The sequence below is a fragment of the Dasypus novemcinctus genome, chromosome 13 (genome assembly GCF_030445035.2).
Source record: "Dasypus novemcinctus isolate mDasNov1 chromosome 13, mDasNov1.1.hap2, whole genome shotgun sequence".
Lineage (NCBI taxonomy): Eukaryota > Metazoa > Chordata > Mammalia > Cingulata > Dasypodidae > Dasypus > Dasypus novemcinctus.
The window spans coordinates 93,705,506-93,717,590 of NC_080685.1; the positions used below are offsets into that span (position 1 = coordinate 93,705,506).

The following is a 12,085-nucleotide window of genomic DNA, read 5'->3' on the forward strand; positions in this document are numbered from 1 at the left end:
GTTTAGTGTCAACAGAGATAACCTATAGGAAATGGCTTTAAAAAGTACAATGCTAAATGTGAATATTATTTTCAAGTGCTTAAGTTGCCTATTATTTCAAGCTCTTGAATAATAATTGAGGGTAAGAATTGGTTTAGATCACCTAAATTATTGGGCTTTGGAGCAGAAGGCAGTATTAAATGATGACTTGTCCCACTCTGTAAGCAGCCAGGCATGGAACAATATGCTATGTGCTTTCTTGCCGGGGTGCACACCTCTTTCCCTCCAGTTTCACCTGGAGACTGTATATTATTTTTCTCTGCGTGTGGTCAGACCATTATGCTGGAGACGGGTTCTGTAAGTGACTTGGTCCTTCTCCTTTTCAGTTTCCCTAGTCTAACCTTTTACAACTAGATCAATCTGGAAGCGACCAGAGCCAGGTCTGCAATCTGGCGCCACCTGGTGGTGTCCTGGTCACACTTGGGCAGGTGGAATTGCAGTTCATTGGCTTGGATCCAGAGGTCACTGGCTAATATGCCACAGTGTATTAGGTTCATTAGGCCATCTACACTTCATTTTCTGTGTGCTGATTACTTTTATCCCCTCCTGGATATTCCCAGCATTATTTAGTTTCTGAGCTTAGACCAGTGCTATTTCATGCACTCCCAGATCTGACTGGTTTTAGCTAACACAGTGTGCTCTTGCCAGTAAATAATGAAAATAGACCAAGGACCAGAGATCAGAGTTCTACACCTGGCCCTTCCATTGGCTAAGAGGACCATTTGTGACCTCAGTTGCACCACTTGTTATCTGTGGGCCTCAGTTTCCTTTTAATAAAAAGGAAGGGATTGAACTCAAATCTGGCACCTTTCTGAATGTCAGGAGTAGACAGGGTAGCATAGAAAGTGTTGGGCAATACTTGACTGTCAAGGAGATCTGGTTTTTGGTTTTCTTTGCTGCTAAAACTTGCTGCCTATGACAACATCTCTGTTGTCATAGCAATGCATCATGAAAAGTGGTGACATCACATTGAATTGCCGTGGAGATGGAGATGCTCTCACTTATAATGGATTCCATCACTACCCTTTTGGAATTAGAAGTATCATGGGAGGTTCTCTCTCCAAGATGCTCACATTCCCTAAAACAGAGTAGCTGGGATTGATGCACAGTGGCTGGTAGTCAATTCTGTCTTTTTCAGCTCCTGCCACTTTCTGCCTGGCCCTGGTTCCTGCCAGACCATTTTATCCCTTGTTTTACCACTGCCTTAGCACATCTACTGATTTGTCCCATTGAGGATCAGATGTGTCTCCTGCCTTAACAAATGCAGGGACCCTAAAATTCCAGCAGATTATTCTCATGAAAAAAGTGAGATCGGAGAAGGGAAGCCAAGAAGGAGTGGCTTATTTGTTTACTTTAATGGCTCATGATTCCTTTAGGGCCTAGCAGTAAAGAGACTCCCCCCGCCACCTGAGTGCTGAGCCCATCGTGCCCAGGGCCTGAGCCTCCAGACTTGACTTGATGTGCTGGAGCTCTGCGTATTACACCAACCTTGAGTGGTTTCCATCCCGAGCAACGCGAAGGATGGGACCTTAGACGACTGCCAGTTACTGCTTCCTCTAGCGTGGAGATGTTACTTGACCTCTCCCCTAGCTGAATCTCCAGAGGCATTGTCCCCATGATTTTTATGCGGCCCCATTATAGAGACCTGGTGTTTCCTTCTTTCTAAACCCAAGGGTGCATAAGTTCCCAACTTCTATGGAAGAACTCTCCATTTCTCTGCCCAGGAGGATCAACAGAAACTGAGCACTGGGTCTCTCTCTCTTTCACTCCTTGCCCTGCTTCTTACTTAATAAGAAAAGCTGCCAGCTTTCTGCACAGTTCTAAGGTCTCATAGCCTGTGGGCACCAGCTGGTATGCATTCAGCTGTTGGAGATGGTTGGTGCAGTCGGCTGGGCTCAGCGCAAGCCCCTGTGGAGGCTGGCACTTTGATTGGGCTTAAGAAGTTGAAGGATGGGTTGGGAAACATGGTGGAGCTCGAGCTTTCTGTCCCCCTCTCCAGCCTGGGTGCATTTACCATGTGCCTACTTTACCCATCCCCTGTTGCTCTGCTGTGGGTAACTGTCCACACAGCTGATGCACCTATCACTGAGTGCCTCTTCATTTGATCATCGATCACATGTCCAGCCAGACTCCACTCACAGTCAAGCTCTACCTTCAAAGCCACCACAATTGGTCTAAACTGGAGAACTTTTCTTATGGTCCATGGGCCACAATCTTTGTTCTTACTTCGAACCCTCTTTTCACTGTCTTGCCTTGAAGGTGAGGGTAGGGTGTGAGTGTGTGTATGGGGGGCAAGGGAGATGGAACGAGATCAGAGGCCATGGAGAGGGAAAGCCATTCAACTGAATCCAACCACATTTAGGGAGGGTTTACTCTGTCCCAGACAAGGTGCTCTGCAGTAGACATGATTCCTGTCCTAAAGGAGCTTAGAGCCCAAGGAGAAAGCCCCACCCACCCAGGACAAGTCTTCCTGATGGGTGCTTACAGTTGGTGAGCGCTGCAGTTGTAGAACTTGAACTCGGTGCTGACAAATATCTTCCCTGTCTCCTTGGATCGCAGCTGCAGCTCTAGTCCAAACCAGTCTGGAAAAATAAAAAGAGCGGGTGGCAACCTGGGGGCACAGGGGACAGCCTCATGGTCAACCATGAAGCCACTCCAGGGCTCTCTTGGGGCGGAGATGCTAGATGGAACCTGTCAGAATTCCCTCTTCTCTCAGGAGAGTCCCTTTGGCCCTGCTGACTACCTGCCCCCACTTTGGACCCAGACGCCCCGCCTGATCCCCTTAGGGAAGAGCTAATGAATTGGATCCCATTGACCCCTTGCCTTGGTCAGACTTGTTCAGGCACTAAAAGACTCAGAAATACCAGGCCAGAGCCCTTCAAGCTCCCCGTTCTATGGAGAGAACCCACTGAAAACCACTGACATCCACCCCCATTCCTCAAGGGGCAGGGAAGTCTGACGAGACTCTTTGCACGCCGAGCAGCCTTAACTCAAGAGAGGGCAAGCATTTCCTCCTTCCTGAACTCCGCTTTGGGCATGACAATTTGCTTGCAAACTCTTAACAAATTTTGTAAGCCGCTATTCGTGTCTGACATAAGAAGGTCCGGTGGGGCAACTTCTGTGCCTGGCATCTGTGACCCCTGCCCCCTGTGCCTCTACTCAGGGAACAAAGGTAGAGAGTACACCCCCAGTACCCTCCTCCCCCCAAGTAGTGGCTCTCATGGCAGGCACTTCTCACCTTGATCCAGAGGGATGACAGGGACGTCCTTGGGCCCAGGGGAGATGCAGATGACCTGGCTCCCCGACACCTGCCCCTCCACCTCGGTCAGGTTCCCAAAGGCACAGGCAACTCCCGCAGACAGATCAGGAGCGTCACTCACGACCAGGCTGAGCTGGGGGAGGAGGGAAGAGGCTCAGGAGGAAAGGGACAATGCAGCAGAAAGAGCCCTGGGGGCTCAGGGGACCCGGGCTCCAGTCCTGGCCCTGCTGTGGCTCACTTGCTCACTAACCGCCCTGACCTCACCTGTGAAAGAAGGATGTTGGTCTAGATGACTTCCGGCTTTAGCACTGCACAATGAGGGAGGCACAGTGAGGTGCCTGCAGGGTCAGTGATCTTTATTATACTGTAATTGTTATTATTACTATTTAAGTGTTCGCAGCCCGTGTCAGAGAGCACGGTGTACGGGGGAGGGGTGTGCTAGAAGGAAGGTACCGACACCCATCTCACGCTCTGCTCATTTTGACGTAACATACGTGAAAATTAGTGGTAAGGCACCACACACCCTTGAAAGCAAGCCCTTCACAAACGAGGCTTTAGCCTCGGCTTAGGCGACAATAAGGACCTTCAGTTTGGAGGTGTACCGGGAGTTTGCCAGGTTGTGGAAGACGGCTCGCTCTTCACCCTGGCTAGCATTCAGAGGCTGCTTATCACGTTGGTGGGCTTACTGGAGTTTCTTCTGCGTCTCTTTCCCTTCCCGGCTCTCTGCTCCCCAGCCGCTCCCCTGGAGTGGGAGCTTAGGAGACAAGAGACCGGTGGGGAAGTGGACACCAAGGGCTCTGGGGACATCTGCAGTCACCTTGCATTCTAATGATTTAGACCAGCGATTTGCAGCCTTTTCAAGTTTGAAGACCCTCCCTTTAATGTTGAAAATATCATAGGCTTGCAGAGGAGTCCGTTAATTGAGAAAATAACTAGTGGAAAATATTTCTCTGAATTCAGTGCACTTAATGAGTTAGTATGTGAATTCAGTGAGGATTTGAATAGTGTCTAAGTGGTATTTAAAACAGTAGGGATTTTAAAAAAATAAAAATAAAAATAAAACAGTAGGGAAGAAACATGACTAATTCCCTCTAGCCATGGGGTGGGCCCGTAAGAGTTCATGGTGATAACTCTGAGGCCTTCTCGCTGGGAAACGCTGATGCAGGTTTCTCTTTGGCTACTGACACCCGTGGGTTTCCCAGTCACAACTGCTATCATACAGTCTGTCCAAATGTTTGCTTGCCACTGAATCTCTGCCCCAGTTTGGTTTCCATTGGACCAAGAGTTTTAGGAACAAACTCCCATGTTTGTTCCTTCAAGTTCCTTTGGAGTTAAAACCTTCCAGTGGGGATGAATGAACCCAAATCTTGGAAAGTTCATTAACTAATGAGTGCTGATAAAACCTTGGGAATGAAATAATAGCTCAGGGATTGAGGACATGAAATATTTTGGGTGGTACCTTGAGAGGTGGTTAAGAGGTATTTTATTCTCTTCAGTATTCTCCTTGAAACACACACTGACTTTGAATTAAGTCTGAGTCTCTCTCTTACACACACACACAGACACACACTCACAGACACACACACAACTCGCAGGTTTCTGTGAGGAGGGTATAGCAAGCGGAAAATGCAAATACAGCATATTCCGGAGAATGTGTCTTTTGGTATTGGATGGGACCACTCTGTAGATGTTTGTTACTAAATGCAAAATCTAGATTTACACAACAGATCAGTTGGTGAAGACTTTGCAGGGAGTCTGCAGAATGACTGTGCCCTTTACAATCAGAGTTACTATAGGTTTTCTATAAATATAATGTTTCTTTGGTGCATTTAAAAGATGAGCCATTTACAGTTCTCTGCGCAAGTGTCAAAGGAACACACCCACGCCCGTGCGCTCCCCGCCACCACCCCCTGGTTTAGTCACTTACCCGCTGGCTGTGCTCAGACACGGAGATGCTGCTGGGCTGCACCGCCAGGCTCATGCACTGGCTGATGCTGGCAGCAAAGCGATTGGGTTCCCAGGCCCAGTGGCACTTGTCCCGGCGGGAACACCTGCCACAGACACAGATCCACACGAAGTCAGGCCTCAGAGACCCATCGGTTTGGTTGCGTTACCCCTTGAGGGTAAGAGAGGTTTGCTCTCCTGAGGCTGGGGCTTATCCTCTCACTATAGCTTTCACCACATCCCAGAGGGCCTTCGCGTCTCCCAGGGGATCCATCTCTCTAGCAGCGAAGGACGGTCTAAGCAGAGCTGGACTCAATCCCAACACCAGTTGCAGTTTGGAATGGCCGCTGACTAAGCCCTGCGCCGGACGCTCAGATGGGGGAGGGAGGGAAGTGTGGAGAACTTGCCAGGTGCCCAGCGAGGGGGCCTAAGCCTAGGAGCTTTGGAGCTGAGGTGCCTGGGTTCTAACCCCAGCTCTATTACCTACTAGCTGTGTGCCTTTGGGCAAGACTCAATTGCTCTGTGCCTCAGTTTCCTTAATTGTAAAATGAGCACATGATGGTGATAATGACCTCTCAGAGTTAGTATACTGACTAAATGAGCTGTTGCTCAGAAAATGGTCTGGCCCAGAGCAGTTGCTATATTAGTGTTAGCTCTTATAATCATCATCATCATCTTAGTAATAAGAGTGGTTCTTATTAATGTTGTTCTCCATCAGAAGGATTGAAAAACAGGGGAGGGTCTTAGCTGTGTGGGACAGTGTGCATGGGATCCTGTGACTGGGTTCCTGGCTTTCTGAAGGCAGGGGCCATGTTTTATTCATTGGGATAGTCTACCTGTCACATGGTATATTTTAAATAAATGTTTGCAGTGTGAAATAATGCCCGGAGACAGACAGACAAGGAGTTGCAGCGAGGGTCGTCTCTGTCAGAAGGCTCTGTGGCCGCTTCTCCAGCCGTCTTCATCTCTGGCTCTGAGCTCCTCTGCCCACCTTGGCAGAAGGTGTGGTGACCCCCACTTGCTGGCAGGAGCACCTGCTGGCAAGAGCACCTGCTGGCCACCGGCCACGTCCACCACGGAAGGCTCCAGGGCGGCCCTTCTCCAAACCAAATAGCCCACAGCTACCAGGATGCTCACAGAGTCTACAATCAAGCAGTGATTCCCACCCCACTCTCCCAAGCCCCTCCCTCTCTTCCTTTCCAGGCACATAATGGATCTAAATATGAATGCTGTCAAAGAAAAGAATTATTGAGGTTTAAGTGAATCCTTAAGATAGCTCTAAAGTGAGCTCTTGACTGGAGCCTTTATCTCACTGACTCACTGAAATGGCTCTTTTTTATCATACTATTTATGGCAACAGCCCTAACAGAGATAAATAGCCTGGGAGACAATAACACACTTGCCAGAGCGGCCTACAGAGAGACAGGAAGGTTTCAGATCCCCCCCGCCCAGAGGCTCTTTAGCAATCTCCCTTGCTCTCCCTTAGGAGCTGCGCCTGCCGGCCTGGGAGCAGGAGTTGGGCCCATCTTCTCGTTCCCCTGACCCCCGGGCAGGCTGGTGGATACTGGTGGGAGGCCCTTGAGGAAGGGTCTCGCGAAGGTGAGAATGACCAGAAGAGGGCAAACCACTGGGAAGAAACCGGACAAATCTTGGTCCCCAGGAGCTCTTGCAGGCTTTCTAGCCGGGGAGAAACGTGCGGTAGTAGGTAGGGAGGGTTCTCTGGCAATAGGCAAGTAGTTCAGAGGACAGAGGAGCTCTGAGGCTGTCCTGACATGGTTGGTCATCTTAGTAGCATGGCGGACCTAGACCGGGAGAATGCCGGGGGTGGCCCGGAGCAACTGGGAGCCTGGGGCACGGCGGATGGTGATTCGCAGGGGCTGGGACAAGGTGGGGAAGGCAGATGTCCTTGTTGTTGAATATCTGGTAATCCCAAATCTCTAATTCTGGTGTGCTCTCTATATGAGAATGCCAGAGGCTTTGAAGCAGGCAGGCTGGGGAGCATTAGGGAGTGGGTGCTTGAGCTGGGCATGCCTGCTGCAGAACGGGCGTGCGGGAATCCCAGGACACTGCACGGAGCTGGCGGGCAGCTGTGTGGGTCTTGGGAGGAAGCCATTCCCCTGCCGGCCGGCAGGTCAACCTCACAAGAGGACACCCAGATTTGCCCAGCTTTGTTATTTCTGGGGTGCAACGTGGTGGCATGAACATCTTTACCACGTGTCTGGTCTAAATGGAGACTCGCTGCCTGGGATTTGGTAAGACCATCTCTGCAAAACTTTTTGAGGAGTCTCTGCCCTCCAAACCCAAGCAGGGAACCCAGTATTTGTGGGCTCAGATCCAGTCCGGATTTTGCATCTGTGAGGCGCCAGCCTCCTTCCCTCCCTCCAGAGCCCTCGAAACACCTGCTGCAGAGGCAGGGAGCCAAGAGCTATTGTGTGGGATCCTGAACTCTGGCCCTCCGCCTCCGCCTCCACCCCAAACCCGGCACATTTCATGGAGATGCTTTGCTGGCTGGCACCCAGCCATGGGGTTTCCAGCCCCACTGGGGAACAGGATTCCCAGCCAGCTCCCGCCTTTCGAGTTTTCACCCTTTTTTCTTCCTCGGGGGCTCTTCGAATTAGGGAGTTTAAGTGTGATTTTTGCATTTCTATTGAGCTGGTGTTCAATGGCAGGCGAAGTCACTGAATAGGGATGTGAGGCCAGTGGGAGTGAGAGACAGACTCCCCGAAATCATGAAATAATGGGGGCCAGAAGGGTCCTTCCCAGGGGACGGCGTCCACATAGAGATGATTTAGGGTCGTGTAGCCTTTTCTGGGCTTCCTTATTTCCAAAGCATTTATTATTTTATTTAATCCTCATAAGCACCTGTGAGATAGGCATTATCCCTATTTTGCCAGGGGTAAACCGAGGCCCAGAGTTGTCAACTGACTCATCCAGGGCCACACAAATAGCGAATCGGAGCTCAAACTGCCCAATCCTGTGCCCTTCTGCCGGCGTTCTGGGCAGGGGACACCGACGGCAGGCTAAGCTGAGGAAGTGCTTGGGAAACCTAGAGATTCTACCGCTTCCCTGGTGAAGTCTTTCCACAACACTACCCTTCCCGGGACTGACAAGGATTCAGGCATCCGATGCCGGAGATGCTGGGAGAGCAGAATCTAGTAGTAAAACGAGAGAGAGAAAGAGGCAAAGGTCCTGCACCGGGAGAGCAGGCCCGCCACTCTTCAGCTCTTTCTGCTCTCAGCACCCCAACTGCTGCTAGAATTACTGCTCAGAAGAGGAGGAAGATGCCTCTCTCCCTGCAAACCCCCACCACACTCCTCCTCAGCTCTCCCAGAAAGAATGCTGGTCTCCTGCCCTTTCCCGGGTCTTCCCACACTTACATGTTGTGCAGGGCGCACCAGCCACAGTGCGGGTCTCCCGAGCTCAGGCACTCCCCACAGGTCGTGTACTGCTCACAGGACTCCACGGGGACCCTGGTGACCTGGCGGAGAGAGGAGAGAGAAAGAGGTGAGGTCGCACGGCGAGGGCTCCCGGACGTTCGGGCTTATCCGCATTTGCGCTGTCACCTCCCCTGTAGAGCAGACTCTGGCGGGGAAACCGGTGGCCTCGGTGTTCTCATCCATGTGCCCAGCAGAAGGCATGTACGGCCAACAGAACGCGGTGCTGCGGGGGCAGGCCCAAGGCTCCCTGCCTTTCCCGAGCGTAGCAGCAGCCCCTCCAACCTCTTTCTGTCTGCCTCTAAAATCCTCCCTAGAGCAGGGCACGCCAGTGGCAAGTGCTGAAAATGGTTAACTCTGTTGAAAGGCTATTGAGTGGCACAAACTCATCTCTGAAGAGCTTTCAGCTGGGCTGGGGCTGAGACATCCTGCCTGCAGAGAAAACATTCACAAAGGGAGAGGAGAAACTTTCCCCGTCCAATAATATTCATGGTATGGCACAGTCTTTTTACGTCCAACCAAATATACCACCTGGATCCAATTATCCCATTCTCTGATGCCTGCATTCAGTTTCTCTAGTCAATCTCCCGGCCTCTGAAAAGTCTGGCTGAATGGGAACCTCCACAGAGAGGAGCTGCCTGTCTGATCCTGTCTTGCTGCGGCACAGTGGGAACCGGCCGATCAAGGCCCTGCCTCCCGGAGAGAGCAGCCCCTGCAAACTGCTCCTTACTTCCGGGGACTTGAGCTGGGCTGTTTGTACATTACTTATGCTTACCTGCCCAGTGTGTGTGATGATAAAGGCCAGGCAAGAGGGTCAAGCCTTCATTTGATAGGTCCCAGGTATTTGTCACTGCTGGGGCAGGAGACCGCTGAGCAGCAAAATCATTTGCTAGGCCGGGTGTGCTTTCTCCTTTGTTAGCATATAGAGGTCTCCCACCCATTGGATGTGTGAGCTCAAGTGCAAATGTAACCAGTGGTCCGGCAGCACCGAGTCTTGCCTCTGGCAGGTGGACCAAGGATAGGATGTGCCCCTCCTGATTTTCATCACATTATAACACATATTCTATATTATAAGGCTTTTCTACAAGAGAGTGACTTGATCAGATTTAAACATCTCTGATCCCCCTTTAATAATAATTAAAAATATGAAAATACAGGAAGGACATGTGCAAAACCTTGAACTTGGGTTTTTAAAAAATTGATACTGTAAGTGTAGGTTGGGGGATAGCTGGCTGGAAATAACTCACAGGGAATGGCCTGAGGGTTTGAGTTGCCCTGTATCTAATACGACCTGCTAGGGTGAGGTGACAACGAGAGCGGCTAACTTGACCATGGCTGCATAGACACAGAGCATCAACACTGAGAGAAGTCGCCCCACCCTGGGGAGTTTTGAACTCTGATCTCTGCTCTATGACGGGTGTGGCTCACCCAGAGATCCTTTCCAGAAGGGTGATCAGGATGCGAAGGGGCCCAGATGCCATATCTGATGTTTATTTACCTCAAGGTCAAGGACTCTCAGGGTAGCTGCGGAGGCTGTTTTCCAGTTTTGAAGGGTGGCAATGTGGCTCCAATAGGACTTGTGGGTAAAAAGTTTCAGGACAGCCCAATAAAGGAAGTCCAATAATGCAACAGACCCCATTGCCTGAAGGAACGCCCTCACTGGGATGCTTAAGTAGAGCTGAAGAGAAAGCAGGCAAGGTGGCTTTGGAACAGATTTATGCCCTCAGAGGAAGGTTGCATTAGTCCTGTCCGATTCTAGCACACCAGGATCCTATTTCCCACTGTTTGCCTAACCCTCCTTGAGACTGCTTGTGATTTTGGCCTGTTCAACCTGTACGGTTAAAAGATAACACCCAGCCATTGCCACCACCGACAGATTTCCCATCACTTTTAAGTCAACCTTGAAACCTGGCTCGGTGCTGGCGTTTCCTATACCAGAAGCACCTTTTGGACAGGTGCCCATCAGAGGACTCTTCTGGGGTGTCTCTCCCAGACCTGGCAACTCCCAGCCCCTTCAGGATATCTGTGACCCTAGCTGCCTGCGCTGCTTCCGCCAGCCCCCCACCCCACCTGCCCTCCGAGGCCTGAGAGCAGTAAGTCCAGGGCCTGGCCTCGCTTCCTTGGATTTCGGGCTCCCTGTGAGTGATGTCTGCATCTGGCTGGAAATTAAAACAACTGTCTGCATTGCACTCGGCCCGTCTGTCAAAACACAGCCCGGCTCTCAGCAGCTGGGAAAGGGGGCCCTGAATAGGAGCAGTGTCTCCAGCAACAAAGCCCACTTTCACGCCAAGTGCCACGGAGATAGTGAGAACCCTGTTCTTCTCCAAACATGAAACCAAGAGCACAACTATTTTTCCTGTTTCCTGGGCCCTCCTGGTGGGATTTTTTTTTTTTTTAAATGCACTGAGTTGAAGAGCAAAGTGAAACAGGAAACTTATAAAGGGGGAGGGACATGTATAAAATCGAATTCTTCTTTCCCCAGTGGCAGGACACAAATCGGAGAAGAGCAATGTCACAATGACCGGGAGATGTCAATGTTTCCATGGGCCTTCTCTATCTTCCATATATTCAAGTGTTTCTATATTCATTCATCAACCAATGTTCATTGATCATGTCCTACATGAAAGCCAGTTACAGGCCAGTGCCAGCCACTTCACGGGAACAAGAAAACAGCAGCAGCATTAAAACATGGCCAATCACCTTCAAGTTGCAAACAGAGTAGCAGTAAAAACAACAACAGAAAGTGGTATATGTTCTAAGCAAAGCACTGAAAGAAGACTGGGGGAATTCAGATCAAAAAGAAAACATCTCCAACTCTGAGCCATCCCACATGGCAGCCACTGGCCCTGCGTGGCTCTTGGGCACTTGAAATGTGACCAGTCCTAATTCAGATGTGCTGTAAGTTTACAACACACACTGGATTTTGAAAACTGAGTACGAAAAATATAAAATATCACGTTCATAATATTTTCATAAGGAACGTGTTGAAATAAGAAAATTTTGTATATCCTGGGTTAAATAAAATCTATTATTAAAACGAATCTCACCTGTTTTTTCACTTTTTAAAATGTGGCTGCTAGAAAATTAAAAATTGCCCATGTAGCCTGCACTTATGGTTCACATGGTGTTTCTATTGGACAGCAATGCTCTAGATGGAGAGTCCAAGAAGGCTTCATGAGAGACATAACACTGTGCCTAGGCCTTGAAGGATCGAAAATACATATACAGGGAAGCAGACTTGGCCCAGTGGATAGGGCGTCTGCCTACCACATGGGAGGTCCGTGGTTCAAACCCCGGGCCTCCTTGACCCGTGTGGAGCTGGCCCATGCGCAGCGCTGATGTGCACAAGGAGTGCCCTGCCACTCGGGTGTCCCCCACGTAGGGGAGCTCCACACACAGGAGTGCACCC

The 12,085-nt window shown here is 50.3% G+C and overlaps 1 protein-coding gene across 1 annotated transcript in view; it reads right to left on the minus strand.

The window, feature by feature from the left end:
• The window catches only part of PLXNA2 (plexin A2), a 210,089-nt gene that overhangs the window by 64,620 nt on the left and 133,384 nt on the right, over window positions 1-12,085 (minus strand). Inside the window, exons 5-8 of the mRNA XM_058275132.2 lie at window positions 8,620-8,720; window positions 5,226-5,349; window positions 3,278-3,431; window positions 2,525-2,621 (exon numbers count right to left, since the gene is read on the minus strand). Coding sequence (XP_058131115.1) covers window positions 2,525-2,621; window positions 3,278-3,431; window positions 5,226-5,349; window positions 8,620-8,720 — 476 coding nt within the window. The remainder of the gene's footprint in view (window positions 1-2,524; window positions 2,622-3,277; window positions 3,432-5,225; window positions 5,350-8,619; window positions 8,721-12,085) is intronic.